Source organism: Crassostrea angulata, chromosome 10, assembly GCF_025612915.1.
Source record: "Crassostrea angulata isolate pt1a10 chromosome 10, ASM2561291v2, whole genome shotgun sequence".
Taxonomy (NCBI): Eukaryota; Metazoa; Mollusca; class Bivalvia; order Ostreida; family Ostreidae; genus Magallana; species Magallana angulata.
The window spans coordinates 9,799,509-9,816,066 of record NC_069120.1 but is presented as its reverse complement, the minus strand read 5'-3'; the positions used below and the strand labels follow the sequence as shown (position 1 = coordinate 9,816,066).

General features: G+C 32.2%; 1 protein-coding gene across 1 annotated transcript; it reads right to left on the bottom strand.

Annotated features, from left to right (window-relative positions):
- Positions 1 to 3,611: 3,611 nt before the first annotated feature.
- Positions 3,612 to 6,867, bottom strand: LOC128167214 (transcription factor 24-like). The gene is made up of 2 exons (XM_052832793.1): positions 6,380 to 6,867; positions 3,612 to 4,006 (listed from the first exon to the last, which is right to left on the bottom strand). The coding sequence occupies exons 1-2, from the start codon at positions 6,719 to 6,721 to the stop codon at positions 3,818 to 3,820; spliced, it is 531 nt and encodes a 176-aa protein (XP_052688753.1). The 5' UTR covers positions 6,722 to 6,867; the 3' UTR covers positions 3,612 to 3,817.
- Positions 6,868 to 16,558: the final 9,691 nt, after the last annotated feature.

Genomic DNA, 16,558 nt, shown 5'->3' with positions numbered 1-16,558 from the left:
TATGATTGCTATACTTATGTGTGTTGTGTGTACACTGAGTGTAGCGATCGTAGTGAGCGAATGTAAGATCTAATTTTAATTAGTTTAAAATATATTGTATAGTGTTCTTGCTTTTCTCGTTAACTTCGGGATCTCCACTTGATTAATTTAAAAAAAGAATAGAATCAGTCTGAAAAAAGGATTCATTTTCCAATAAAAATACAACATGTCATACAGTACGTAGTAATACGACTACCATACAAAATTTACAATCACTCAATGTTTTTGAAGTCACGTTTTCACATGATCACGCTTTTGCGACCACGCTCTGTGGATTATAGCGCTTCAATGTCAAGGACAAATCGATCAAAAGAACATGTGTTTTTAAATCACATTTTTATCACATTTTGTTTTATCTCATAAAAAATATTTATATGTTAAATGTAATTGAAATTTGTTTTAATAAAAAAACAAAATAAGTTCTGATATGATAAAAACTTAATTCACTCATTTTAATTTGTTTGGTTTTTTTTTTTTACTTCGATTTGAAATCCTATATATGATAATGTATACCTGAATAAGAAGTAATTTAGGGTAAGATCTAGTAAATGATTCAAGAGTGTCTTTTTGGTGCTAGAACCATTATAACATCATATTTGATCTGATGAAACTTTTCCCCGTATTTTACGGCTTTTAAGGAATTATGTAGAAAATCAAACAATATTTTGACTTTCTATATTTAATCACGGGAAAAGTAATCCCGGTACCTATCTTAAATTTGACTTCATATTACTTTTATCCTTCATGTTTCATAGAAAATGGTTGTTTAAAACATGATTTTTCATTGTGTCTATCAACAATTTAAGCCCCGGTACACCATATGAAACAAAGATATTGTTATGAAGCATCATTGAAAGAATTTATCATGAATTTCATAAATCTGTAGGCACCTTTCATTTACTAGATCTTGACCTAAAGATCAATTCTATGAAAGAATCAAAATTCGGTGGCCACGCATAGTCACGGATTTTCCAATTTTCCAATTTGATAAACTTTGATGAGTAAAAAAGGCTACGCGATTTATTTGTTGCTGTGGTCCCGTTGCCATGGTAACAGAGTGTAAAGATGTAAAAATGACGTCGACATTTAATGCTTATTTGAGAACATATTGTAAGTAATGTGCACAACTTAGGGACTCTAAGGTAAAATATATTACTAAACAAAATTGTCATTTTTCAAGAAAAGAGGCCAATAGGCCTTAATGGTCACCTGAGTAGCATATAACCCATACACAAACTTGTCGAGGAGTTTCATATATTCATTTAATTGGGTATCATTCTAGAGTAGAAAAATTATAAATTTGTAATCACGACCACCTCTCTGCCTGAAGTCTTTCAAAAAGAACTAAGAAACCTATAATTTTGGCGAAAAACTTAAAGATCTGGTCATGAATTCAGTTTTCCTTTCAGGTGTGTGGGAGTAAAAAAGATATTTTTTAAACATTATATGCATTAACACCTATACATCCTTTTTAGCCATGCCCTAGAGTCAAAACCCATCATCCGGGGGACATGAAATTTAAAATTTTAGTAGAGGACTTCTTGATAAACATAATTATAAAGTCAGTTTTTCAAACAGATGTGTGAGAATAGAGAAGAAGATTTTTAAATATTATATGCATTAACACTATATTGCCATAATGCCCCCCCCCCCCCCCCCCCATGTACTGAACCCCTGACCCAGGGGCCATGAATTACACAAATTTGGTAGAGGGCTTAATGGATACCATAACCATTCAACCAGTTTTTCTCCTCACATGTGTGGGAGTAGAGAAGATTTTTGAAAATTTTGCTATTTTGCATATTTGGCCCCACTTGTGGTGCCCTGGGGTTGGTAGAGCCAAGAATTTCACAATTTAGATTTCTATTACCATAGAGATGCCCAACACCAAAAATGGTAACAGTTAGCCTTGTAGTTTTTAAGAAGAAGTTAAAAATGTAAAATTGTTAACGCACGACGGACGTCGCACGAAAACGGATAGCAAGAGGTCACCTGAGTTTACTCTTTATACAAATATAAATCCGTTTTGAACAACAAACCTTCGTCTATGAATAGACAACAGTTGACCTTACTGTCATTTTTTCTTGAATGTCGAAAAAAAACTACCAAAATATTGTTACTGACCAATTTCAGAGTTAAAGAAACTACTTACTACACTGCTTTTATTAGATTATCTAGCTTTAACAACAATGAAAGGACCAGAATTGTCTTCCATTGTTACATGTAACATCTAATGTTTATTATTTATTGAATTCACCAAGCTAACCCAGCACTATACATTATATTCGCTTGAAAGACACAGAGCCTGGCAACATTCAGGAATTATGAAATAGAACTTAACAATAAATAGTATGAGAAATATTTATTACTCCGCTATTACAAACAATTGGTGGATGTTGGCCGCATAATGATTTTTTGTGGGGTAACTGGGGAGCCGACCAGTGTGCCAGTTTAACTACTGTGGAATCATTAAATTTCGTGGGGGCCAATTTTCGTGGATTGCTTAATTTTTACAGGTTCATGGGGACGTAATTTCGTATATTCTCTGAAACCTACAAAGGAAATATGACTTTATTACCCTAATTTAATAATTCGTGGAGGATGTTAATTCGTGGTTGAGAGGTACCCACGAATTCCACGAAAATTGAGCCACCACGAAATCTAATGATTTCACAGTACCCATGTAGGGACACACTGTGGGCCCGAGTATGAAACATCAGTGCCCGAACCTGAACGATCCCCAGCGTTCTAAGGTGGGTAGTGAGACCTGCCCTTCTCAACCTGTCTCCTGCAGTGCTACCTGGTTTAGAACTTTGCATGACAAAGGCTACTTTATCAACCAATTATTACATGCACAAGCCTGTAGCATCCCCTCACTGGAGTGAGGTGGATGTGGCCCCACATATACCCAGTGTAGGCCCCACTATACAATAAACCCAATTTTACATTGTAACCACATGGCGCAGTTAACTGTAATAACTTTGCCTTTTATAAACCATATTGAATGATTTAATATTTATATACTATCCCCTAGCTTTGAAAGCAACTGGGGGGAGACACCCAGGTTTTGGAGCAGAAAGTGTCAACACATACCACTGCGGACTCCCCAGTCCCCACCCCCCCCCCCCCCCTAAAAGGACCAGAATTGTCTTCCATTGTTAACATCTAATGTTTATTATGTTATAACGTTTCCTTGGTCTTAGTGTACGCCTTGTAAATTTGAACCGCTTTTTTAATGTTTTGTTTATAGTACCTCATGTACCATGAATTAATATTAGTTTTAATTAATAAAATGAATTAGCAGTAATTTTATTTACTTGCATTATAATTAAAAAAAGGCACATTCTTTCAATAAATGTCCTGGTCGTCTTGTAAATCAATCACCGTGCACCAATCAGTGCAGAAACGACAGGCTACCTAATTACTGTGCTCTAATTGATTGTTTACGAGATAATTGCATTCAGCGAGTAGATTGAATAAGGAGAACTGACATACGAACATGTTTTCTCTTGTCAAAGGTCGCCATGATGGTATCGCGGAATGATATACGAGACCACTAAACCAAAACTGTATCAATTAAAACAATATTTATTTAATGAGTACGAAGTTCATTCAACACATTCTACAAAATAATTACATCACATGAAATACGACTTTAATAACTTATTGAGAACCTAGATAAAACATGTAAATAACATTTTATGAGTTATGCATTCGATTGACAAAATATAAACAGCGTGTACAATTATGAGACAGGTATATCCAGGTAGATAATGATCTAATGAGGTGACTGATAATCTGTGTACGATGATTTGGACTCTTGGGCTACTTCCCAAGGACTGGTTCCCAGGGTAACAGGGTTTGGAGGAACGGGCCGCGAAGAGACGGTATGGGGATTTGACTGGGGTAGGACTGGATAGGCACTGGTTAGAATCCCGGCATACAGGCGGGATCTCATCGGCCACTTCTAAAGAGAAGAGGAAATTTATAATATACATGTATATACACATACAATTTTATGATGTGTCGTGGAAAATAATCCTGCATGTGCATACTGTTCGGCATACTGTTCGGTTGGCTTTGTGGAAAAGTTTCTCAATCAAGCAGAAACTTGTCATTTTATAAATAATTATATCATAACATGTCTACGGTTTGCAAAAGACTGACAAAATAACAGTTTATGAGGAGTAAAAACCCAACATTTCAAAAGACCTTTAATGTACAAGTTAACTAAGCCTCTGCCGTATCGTAATGTCGATCAGTAGTCTGATGCCATATTCACCGCGCAATAAACTAAGAAAAATACATGTCTTAATGCAAACATTTTCCACAAGCAATTAAATGTCCATGTTCCGATATAAAGTAACTGTTGCACGAAGTTTCAGTCACCGGATTGGAGGAATTATAAACGATAAGAATTCTTTCATAAGCCCATGTAATACACGCATAAATATATTCAAATTTAAAGCTGCTTGGTCCGATTTTTCGTCATTACAGTATCAAATATTTTTTTTGGTTTGGTTTCGTCCCCCAAATGATTGGAGTTATACAACCCACATGCTATGCATCGAATGTAAACAAAGCAAACCTTAGAATTATTAGCAAACAAAACGTACACAGGTTTATTTGTAATATCCCTGAACATTATGACCTTTATTTATAGCGATGTCAAAGTCGTAATACAACCATACCCGTCTTGACGTCAGGGGTGAATTTTTGCATGAAGTCAAATAACCCGATACCCTGTTATGTCTTATGTTTTTTTAACAAATTTTGTACATATTTTTTTTTTCATTGAAATTTGGCTTAATTGACTGGGAAAACTACTGCAATGTCAATTATCATACATATACTTAGCATAACCATCGTTTTAAAACGTGCACAAAATTTGATATAACATCGGACCGAGCAACTTTAATTTCTGTTTTAAGGAAGAAATGTATTTATTTACTTGTAAAATTTGTAGGATTTTTAATATGCCATTTGACACACTTTATTTTGTATTTATATGCTTCTTATATTGGCTTTTTTGCAATAAAATGATTTTTACATAAATTCAATTTCCAAAATTCCTGAACTCATTTATTTGTGTACATAATAAGAATTTAAGTTTTATAGCCTCCATATCACCAATTTGTTTTTGATATTTTGAAAATGGTCAAAACTGGGTGAGTTGTTTTGATAAACCTAGTTTCTAAGTTTATACATTTCATGTAATATTTTTGTTTAATTTTGAATTTTTTTGTACGGGTTTTGTTTATAATAAGCGTTTTAGTTGAATTTTTATATCCAAATATTTACTTTTACCAGTGTCTTTGTATGTTATAGCACTACAAATCGATTTTGTAAAAAGACATATAACATCAACGACGATTTTAATATTCAATCGTACATTTGTTGAAAATTATCTAGATATAAGTAATATGTAACCATTCGTTAAAGGACTATATATGGTTTGAGCCTAAAATGGCCCCCTTAAATGAACATTGTCATTTTACTGTAATTCTTTGTTTTATTTGTACAAATATACATTTGATTTTTTTTCATAATTTTCATTTTGATTTTAGTGGCCACAATTTAAAAATATGACATCATAAAGTTAACCTTTTCCCACCATTTTCTCATTTTTAGTATAAAACAGTTTGTTTTGAAGCAGTTTTTCTTTCAGGAAACATTGAGCGACTGCTTGAACAAACAAAATATTTTCACCAAAGATGTATCTCTCCAATACTTATAAGTGACAAAAGGTTCGTTCTTGTTCAAAGAGTCGCTCTAAATTTCCCTTTCGAAAACAGATAAGAAAAATGTCCATTTTTGACTGATTTTGAATGAATTATAAAAAAATAGCGTCACTTCTGACGTCATATACTGCCAGTGGGTGCATATGAATCAAATAAATAGGTGAAAAACATATTTCATATCCACTCTTTTATAAAATAACACAACAAATTAATGTACCTGAATCATTTAAAAAATAGCGAATTATGGGGGCCAAATTTGACTAATATCATATATAATTCTTTCATGGGGTGATTAAATACGGTCGGGCGTTATCAAATCTATCTAATAAAGAAAGATTTCTAATGACTTATACGAAATGTTTTACATAATTATCCTTGCATGCAAAACAGAGAAATTTCAACACAGATGATTATTCAGATTTAATGTTATTTGTAACTTAGAAATATAATGGTACAACCACACTATCAAGTTTAAGTAATAAACACAATATATGTTAATTTTTTTTAACCCGAAAACAGTGTGCTTTCTCATTTGAATTTGGCCAAACAAAATGAATGTGCGCAGAATCTTCAGAAAAATGACTACTTAATTCCCATACCTTTACTGGGTGCATTATACCATTGGCCGCGAATAGCTGATTGTCGTCCACCCCCTCATTCAGTGTCCTCATCAGGTGAGCGATGTATGTGGTAGCCAAAACAAGGACGTCTAACTTTGACAATTTTGTATCCGGCGGAACCGCCGGAAGTGTCCGCTGGAGATCCATAAAAGCACTACGCAGCGTCTTTACCCGCGATCTCTCACGAGCCGCGTTCCCGGCAATAATGGGCCGAATTTTTCGGAATCCACGGTCTGGTCCAAATTGACTGTTTTCTGTTGCAAAGGTATAATAGTTATCTGCACTGAACTGATGCATCATTGCATTCTGGGAATCACACATTTTGACAATGTCATTTGAATTTCCAAACTATTACACTTTCAAAACCTTCTCAATGTTTCATTTTAATAATTGCATACTTTTACCATCTGGACTGTCAGTTTATAATTTCTTTCATTTATATATTCACGGGTTTTTCTTTGGCAGGTCGTGTGAAAGGCCAGTTTTAAGCAGAAAGTTCGGGCGAAATACTCTGTTCTGATTGGTCAAAAGTGACACTTACAGCACGCGACATTAATCGATCAAGCGGTTTACTAGACAAGATGGTTACATTTCAATCATGGTAAAAACAAGACAGTGCAATGCGAGTCTAGTTTACGATCAAATAATGACCATCATAAGTATAAATCAGACAATGTCAATACGAGTCGGGGGTGATTGGCAGTTCTGTGGTTTTCAGTTTCCTTGTGAAATCAATTAAGTCCTCTAAATTAAGCAACAAATATTTTCATTCCAAACAAAGCAAATTAGACACTTTGTCTGCAAATCGTTTGATGAGAAAATCTAGAATAGGCAAGGCACCGAACATTTCATTTTAACTGAAGTCTGAAGAAGATAACCAATAAATCTGAAAGATGAAGTAACATGGATATGTTTGTATTGATAACGTTTTATTTTTGTATCAACAGGGGCCACTTTCTGCAAACCCTCTCATCTTCTAGAGGCCAGTATTCTAAAATGTTTTCACGGAATCCTTATCTTGTAGATACGGTAAAACAACAAAGCGCTGAGATTTTTCGAAACAATTGTAATGAGATGCATCTATAATTCAGTCAAAAATTCTGATTGTGATAAAATTGGTCAAACTCGTTTATTAATTCGTCCCACAAATGAAATTAATTAGTAATTTTCGTTGTATTCTATTAATCAGCTGTATTTTATTTCTAATTAACCCAAATCTTTGTAACAATTTGACCACATGGCTATATCTAATAACCAGCAAGAATATTAAAGATAAATGTTAAATCGTGCTTTCTTATGCTTACTAATCTTAACTGAAAGCGGTTGTCAAAGAATTCAGATATAACTGTTTAGCAAGATTTTTTTTATCATTAATAAGGTTTTTATATGCACGAAATAAGGAATAAACGAACGATTCATATAGCTTAGATATGATGGGATGAAATCGGAGAAAACGGAAATACAAAGAGTCCTATGGTGCATACATTTAGTTTGCAAGATAGACGTGATTAAACATGACCTAATGGAATTAGATGACAGTCAAAAAAACATGCAGCGAGTTTTACTTTGCACACATGTATTTCTACTCAAAATTATGGAGATCAAGTTGTGAGGCATTTAATGTATAATCAAAGTAGATGAGACAGTTTTGAATGATTTATGATAGATTTATTCATCTTGTAAAATCATAATGAGATAAAAATAAACTGTTTTCAGTAAACTGTTCTTTATACTGACTAAACTAAATTATTGCTCAGAGAGGTTTCTATCCTTCATAACAATGAGCAAAAAATTTGCGGTAAGTTATAATTTGTGTTGTTTGGGGGGGTTTTGCCTGGAAGGGTGGGGCCGTTGAAGAGCAAAAATGTTAAAAACTTTCTGATAAAAAAAGCTAAATATTTTACTAAGATTAGATAAAACTTCTCTTTTATTCTAAATGGAAGTGTGGTCGTTATAGATTGAACATTAGTAATAAATAAAATACCATAAAACAAACAAACGAGCATCTCAGATTCTCTTCGAACTGGCGGCCTCCACCCACGACTTTCCTCATTTGATGACTTATTCATGATTCATAAAAAAATGCAGTGCTGGTGGACAAAAAACTATCAAGTCATAATTAATATTGGCCTACTATAGCCATAAACGATTAAAGCCCCCAATGAAATGTCCGGACCGGCCCTTCCTGTCGACGCATTGACGAGGCGGCCAGTTAATGACAGCTGGTTGCTGGTCTTCCCGTGGGAAAATAATCATCACCAGTATTTGTAAACAAACAACCTTAAACGTATTTACTTTTAGAAGAGACTCTTTGAGCAAGCTTGAAAAATATTATACTTGATGTGACTCAATCTATACCCAATTATCTTTACAGTCGTGTTTTTTCCAGTATCGATACTTCAGCATAGTAGATGAAATACATTTGAATATTTTTCATTTAAAAATTGTGTTTTAACATAAAATGTATATTGATTAAAATTGCTAAGTCACACACATTTTCACAGTTAATGTCTTGAAAGCACTACAATCAAAAAGCGTCCAAAATAAGCGTACAAATGCAATAAGTTTTAAACAGAGTAAACAATTGTGCACACCTTTTTATTATTTTATGCACTGAGACATGCGATGTGGATTTTATTCATACATACAACTTATTAATGTAAGTTCATCAAAGTTAATTTCATTTCTTATACATTGCGTCAATTACATTTAGTTGTAACAACTACAGGATAAAAACAGTATATACGCTTAAGACCGCGGAATATTAAATGGCAAGATTGGAAATTTACAGCGTACGTCAATTTCACTTGTTGCAGTCAAAACATTCTAGATGGGCGGGAACAAATTGACACGGACGGGATTGAGACTGTACATGTACATGTAGTTATATGAAATGTATTTTCAATCCACCTCGGCATTTCTAACTTGCTATATACATGTAAGTAAAAGCGATCGAAAAACATTATATTTAGTATCAACAAAGTGATTGAAAAAAAATTATTTCACCAAATAAGTATATAATCAGCAAATATAATACGCAAGGCAAGGCATTGTCCGACGACTTCAGAGAATCAGTCGTCACAAGTCTGAAATCAAGTGGGGCCATAGTTGAAACGGGGTTTATTCACAGAGAACAATCAAAGTTCCCATTTATAAGATTAAAATTATATCCAATAATAGAATATATAAGATGTTTCATATAAGAAGTCATCGGACAATGCTTTGCCCTGCGTATGATATCTCCGAAGTGGTATCTTTTCACATTTGCTGATTATTTACTTACTGATGAAATAAAACGTTTTTCAACCGCTTTTCTGGTACTAATTAAAATGTATTTCGATCGCTTTAAATTATTTAGCAAGTTAGAAATGCTGAGGTGGATTGAAAATACATTTCCTATAACTACAGTTTCGATCCAATGTTTTCTCAGACCTCCGTGTCAATTTGTTCCCGCTCATTTCAAATGTTTTGACTGTAACAAGTGAAACTGACTTAAGCTGTATATTTCCAATGTTGTCAGTTAATGTTCCGCGGTCTTAGTTTCAGATTGGTATAACTTTATTTGTATCAGATTCATCAATTTTACAAATAGAGATGAACAGAAACTTTCACTCACATATGAATACATGTAAATATAGACATAGATAAATGATGACATTAAAAGAAAATAAATAAATTTTTACATGTTTGTTTGTAATCAGATTCTGGAGCATTCTCCTTCCAACAAGAAATTTTTCATACCTCATTTTTATTGTGTACGACTTTCTCTTAATCCAATAATATTCATATTTTGTTTATTTTTAGCTCAATTATTTCCAGATCAGCACATTTTATGATTTGAAAAACAGATATTGCTTGATTAATAATATCAGTATCTTAACAATATCATTTTTCACATGTAAATATTTTAATTGTATTTCTTACCGATACGTGCTAATTAAATATCCCGTATTTATATGTATCTGTATGTACATACATCAACTCGGAATCCCATCTGTTGCACCGTTCATTTTTGAGTAATATTATTTCATTACTTTCATATCGTTCCTTGTTATTGTATAAATTAAATCATTCATTCATTGCATACATATCATAGTTATAATTTTCTTTCTTCTTCATTGTTTGTGTTAGATTTACAACTGTAACATTAGATCTAATGCCAAGCATCTATATGCACAAACCTACCAATTTCCATGTGTACATTGTATCTTTTTGTGTGTGTGTGTGGTTTTTTTTTTAAAACCTCTATTTTGTTTTTTAATCCATATAGTCACATATAACATGGAATGTATGGTTAAAAAAAACCCAAAGCTATTTCTCTATTTCAAAAACATATGCACCGCGGGGAGATCATTATGGTATACATTGATTGCATACCCATAGAATTATCAACAATTTTTTGTGGATTGTAATCTTTCGATCCATCATTCGAGGGGATTAAATTACATGGTATCTGCTTGCACCTACAAATAATTAATAAAGTCTGTGCATAAAACGGAATTTGTTTTTTGGATGATAATATTAATGGATAGAGATATATCAATTTAATCCACCAAAACCGAGAAACTACGAATTTTAAGATTGGTGCAGACAGTAAATAATGCATATGAAATATATAGAAAATTTTATAAAGATGTATAATTTCTAATGTATCGTGAAAAAGTCTTTAGAAATAACCCATTACAACAAAATATAATAAGGGATATAATTTATTAACGAACAAAACACCCGACGGTATTCTTGATAGAAAAAATAATAAAGCAATGATTTTGCTAAATGTCAAAACGTTTATTAACTCTTTTCTCCGACATTCTAAAACAATATATTTCAATGTGTTTCCTATTAATATAGAATTGCACAAGCGCACACGTAAACACGCCGGTATACAATATAGGCAATCTTGACTTGACGAATAGGGAGACACCGTTAGGATTAAATGCCACAAGGAATGTTTGTGATGATGTTAAGGAACTTATGAAATGATGAATGGCCGGTTACTCATGCTGGTGACGTAACCGATATTCAAAATCGAAAAAATATTTCTGCAAAACATCTTATCACTAAAGATAGGCTAATTAGTACTACATGAATAAAAAAAAACATTTTTGTCTCAAAATTGTATATGTAAATCTTATTATTTGGAGGATTTCGAAGCTTGTACCAATTCGTTTGATAACGAGTGTACATTATACAATGTATGCATAATATATATCTGGCACTATATCGGGGTTCTCATTCCAAATTTTTGGTTAATGTTTCATTATGCTTAAATGCGATCATGGCGCATGACGAAAATATTGAGCACAATCATACACAGTCTTTAAAATAATACGCATTGCAGTTCTAAGAATGACATTGTTTGAAGATTTTGGTACGTAAACACAACAGGAAGTTTGAATATGTTTCAACTATTGAGTTTGTTTTAAGCGTTAGGCAATTATATAAAGCTGTGCTACGCTGAATATACATATATAAAATCTTTATTTTTTTTATAGCATGTTTGGTCCTCAGTGACTACCACCAACAGATATTTAGGGCATGGATGTACCCAACCCCTTCCATGTATTTCATTTTTTTTTAAATAGAAAATATAATTTGCAAAATATTGTACAAAAAAGTAACACATTCAAGTCAATAAGCTACATTTAAAAATCGAATATTTCGATTTATTTATGAAAACAGCGTTTTATCTTTTTATGCTATTTTTTTCATTTTCAAAATGGTATTGAAAGGGAGAGGGGTATCCTTGTTAGTTGTGCCTGTGGCATTATCCTGATTACTTGGAACGGATTGTGATATAGATACATGTATCTTGTAAGTTGATATTATTGTTCGGGGTTTATTTTGGCATTTTGCTCTCCTACGTACGTCACACATCTTCTTTATAATTATTACACATACAAGTACATATTTTGGAAAAAATTTCAGTTTGTGTTTAGACATTTTAATATATGCCAAATGGGTTATTGTTCTAAGATTATGAAAAAAAAACAATTTAAAGCGGACACATATAAACATAAGAGGCTCTGTAAATGCATTATATAAATATAAATTTTCTTTTTGTTTGATCAAATAATTATTATAAGGATCTGAAATTAAAACATCTCATTACATCTCTAATATAGATAAATCCCAAAATATTGATATAAATACTTCAGCACATAAATATAGATTCACTATCTCTGTAGAAGTATTACCTGTGGTAGTCTTTCTTTACACAGCCACGAGGGTTTTGACTGACAATAAGAATTGTCTCTCCTGTTAAACTGTGCATCCGCAATTACCAATGACCCCTGAAACGTTTAAACAATGATACACAATTATCGTTTATTTGATGAAATCAATATTGTTTTAATGATCGAAAAGAAACATTTTTTCCTCTGTCTAGATACAATTTACACATTGTTTTAGATTTAAATTCGTCTAATGCATTTACCATTCTGATTTCATAATAACTTTCAGTGAAAAAAAAATCTTAAATGCTGTTATGTTTCATAAAAAAAATTATATAATTACAACTTTAGAACTACAATTATACATGTATTCAACTTTAAATTTGGTTTATGTTAAATTAACTAAATAAAAATACACTAGATTTTGCAGAGCACAGACACCCATGTTTTAAGATGAAGGAATGCTTCTCTATTTCAAACTCAATTTTAGACTTGCTCAAGTCTCTACGCTTTCTTTTTTATATTTCTAGCAAATTTCACTGTGTTTTAGAACTTTGATTTCTTGCTCTCTACTATTCTTTAATGTCATCAAACATAGATGTTTGGCAACATCTGAAGGTATTAAAGAGAGCACTGAAATTATTAAACACAGAGACTTAAGAAAGTCTAACTCAATGCAAAAACCTTGATCACCGGAACTCTTAATGGATAAAATGGCTTTCAATCAGAATAATACACTGTTACCCTGGTTTCTTACGTCAAGACAATTGACAGTATTAAGGAATAAGAAATCATTCATTTAGCATCATGACGTTAATAAATATGGTGGGTGTGACCAAATTCAATAAGTTTTATCAGTTTTGATCACCCTCGACCGTATTTGATCACCTTATAGAGGGCGAAGCACTCTCATAGGCCCGATGGACCCGCGAGAGCGAAGATCTCCCTATAGACAACACGTGTATATCTTTAATGAGTAATAAATCCATTCAAACTATCCTTGTGTGTTCTTAAAAATCAATTCCCAATTACAAGAACAACTATTCCAAGGAACTCCGAATGATAAAAAGATTTATCTCCATAAGAAATATGTTTTCCATTCCTGTGAAAATCTCTGGGTAAAAAAAAATTATGACGTTTTAATGAAACTTTCTTTTAGCATATATGTGCATTTGTTTGATAGAACCCGTCAAAATGTAATTGAAGCGATAACTTGAGACATGCTAAACTATATTATATAAGGACTTGAACAAATTTAACAAAGGTCCGATTCTTTTGGACCAACAATAAGATTAGAGTCCATTATATATACATTAGACGCTCAACCGTTATAGAGACTATTCATAGTATGAACCCTATAGTGTATTTTTCTACAAACGGTAAAAAATCCCAGGCTACCAGGAACAAGTTAATTTTGTTATCAGTCTGCTTTAATGTTAATTTCACTGAGGAAATCTAACTTTTTAAAATTATTAAAATTCTGAGAAGTTAAAATGGTGTTGTTTTTTTTAGTTTTGTGAAAAACTTTCCAAAATTGCTTTCTATCGACCAATGCTAGGGTTATTTTTTTTAAATCTCGTGATTTTGTTTTAGATAAGTCAAACGTTTTGTTTTAATCATATGATAAAAATCTCATGAAATTAACATGTTGAATGACCAGCTCACAATTATATCAAAACGAACGAATGTTCCGAATAAAACTTATTAAGGTAAAATTAGTGCATATTATTTTTTTTTACCAATGATATAAATAGCTAAAATTATATTCGGTTTTTCAATCAACAAGTTTGAGCAACATTTTGCTCAAAAGGTGCACGCTAGAAAAATGTCATTCTGCATTAGAAGGAGACTTGAAGATTTTTTTCAATTCCATCAATGAATGTATCTGTTTGAAAGCACGTCCAATGTTAAAATCAAAGTACCGAAGGACTGGCGGGAGTTGATTTATTGATGTTTATTTATTTAAGGAATGAATTCAATATAATTTAAATATTGAATTCATTGCTTATAATTTAATTTTTTTAATCTTCATTGCGGATAAAACCTGTCATTTGACCTTTAAAATGACGTAAAATTGTACAAAATTCAAACGTAACGTCAGGCATATTGATACGTTTTTGACGTTAGTCTTACTATGACGTTGGCAACATTCTTTATACAATATAAAATAATTTTTTAGCCAATCAGAAAGCGCGTCACAACCAGAATTAAATTATTTTAAAATCAATGATACATGTATGTTATTTTGCATGACAAGTACAGGTAGTTTCTAATCTGTATCTGAATTACGCACATTTTTATAATATGAATTTTCGGACCTTTTCGACACAAGCATGTTGATAAAACCCCATATGAATCATGTTAAGTAATATTTAAAGATAGAATAAATTCAATCAAACTATGTATCAGTGATAGAAATATTTCTGGAAAATATATGGATCCAGCTCTCGTCTCGTTCGACCAAACGCTCGGCTATCGCCGTTAATCCCCGACAAGCAAGAGAGACTCTCTGCTTGTCGGAGATTTACGGAGTCAGCCTAGTGTCGAGTTGAACGAAACTATATTGAACTCTGGGGTAAGAATACACACAACTACAAAAAATATCTAAATTGTTCGTACCATTTAAAATCTGACTATTTTCAAGGTATTTACAAATATGTTTCCTTGAAAAACAATGCTTTAGCATACATTATTTCAAATTTATCAATTATTCTCAAGAACTAATTCTTGTCAGCGGCGATGAATTGTGCTTTGGTCCAAACACTGTTTCACTCTCGGTTTGTCATAGTAACTGCATTGAAGAGTTGATTAAAATCAACTCCCAAAAAAACCCAAAACGACCACAATGTTACACTATGAAATGCTTGGCCCTTGCGGTTTCTGCACTGAACGCGCATTTAACATACATGTATCGGATTAACAATGAGTGAAAGCATTATATTGTTTATATTTCCACGTCTCTAGTATCTCTCAGAATCTGTTTTTTAATTATACATGTATATATAAAGTATAAAGTTTGCAAAAATGAAAATCCATAGGTTACCATAGATTGCTTTTCAGTACATTCAGTTCAGGAAGTCTGATGTTGATCGTAAAATAATCCACGCAAAGGTATGAAGTTAGACACGGTTCAATTGTATACACATCGTTTATTGGAGGAATTTGAATAAACTTTATTAATTAATAAACTGAACACTGGTACGTTTGAGACAGTTTTAAATGCTCGAATTATGTACATACTAGTACTAATGATGGATAAATTGCTTATAGCTGATTAGATGGCATCGTGATTATCATTTGATATACAAGGAAATATCAGTTGTTAAAATATATTATGATATAGACAGCAAAGTAAATTTCAAAAAAGAAAAACATAATCTTAAAATATCAATAACAGGCCAAACAAGTTCCTTTGAAGTTTATTTAGCCCTTCAAAATTATATCATACATATATCTTGTACATAAAGAAATATCTACAGCTATGATATAAAACAATTAGTTCAGTATTATTCTAATTACCCAATAATTATACTATGTATTTAAAGAGGCTAAAATCCCTTTTTCAAAAGTGAAAAAAAGACATTCATAACGTTAAACAATGAAATAAAAAATCTATAATGTCTCCGAGAATACTATAACAAAAAATAGATCCGATTTGCAAACCTTTCTAGGTGCAATGATTGATGACTGAATATCATATTTTTTTTTCTCTGACAGATTATTCTGATTACATGGCAGACAGTCTTTTTTAAAACTTAAACTGTTTTTCGCTGTGTTTTGTAAAAGAGTCGTGCATTTTTGTATTACAGTGTCGCCCAGTTAAAACAAAAAGTTCATTTTTATATAGTGAAACAAAAACTCGTCTCTTACGCAATATTCGACTAAAAGTCAACATAGTTATCATTCTTTATTCTTGCGTCAAAAATTATCGGCGGTGTAATATGGAAACAAGATCCCCGTATAGAAAACTTTTGTTTGCGGATAA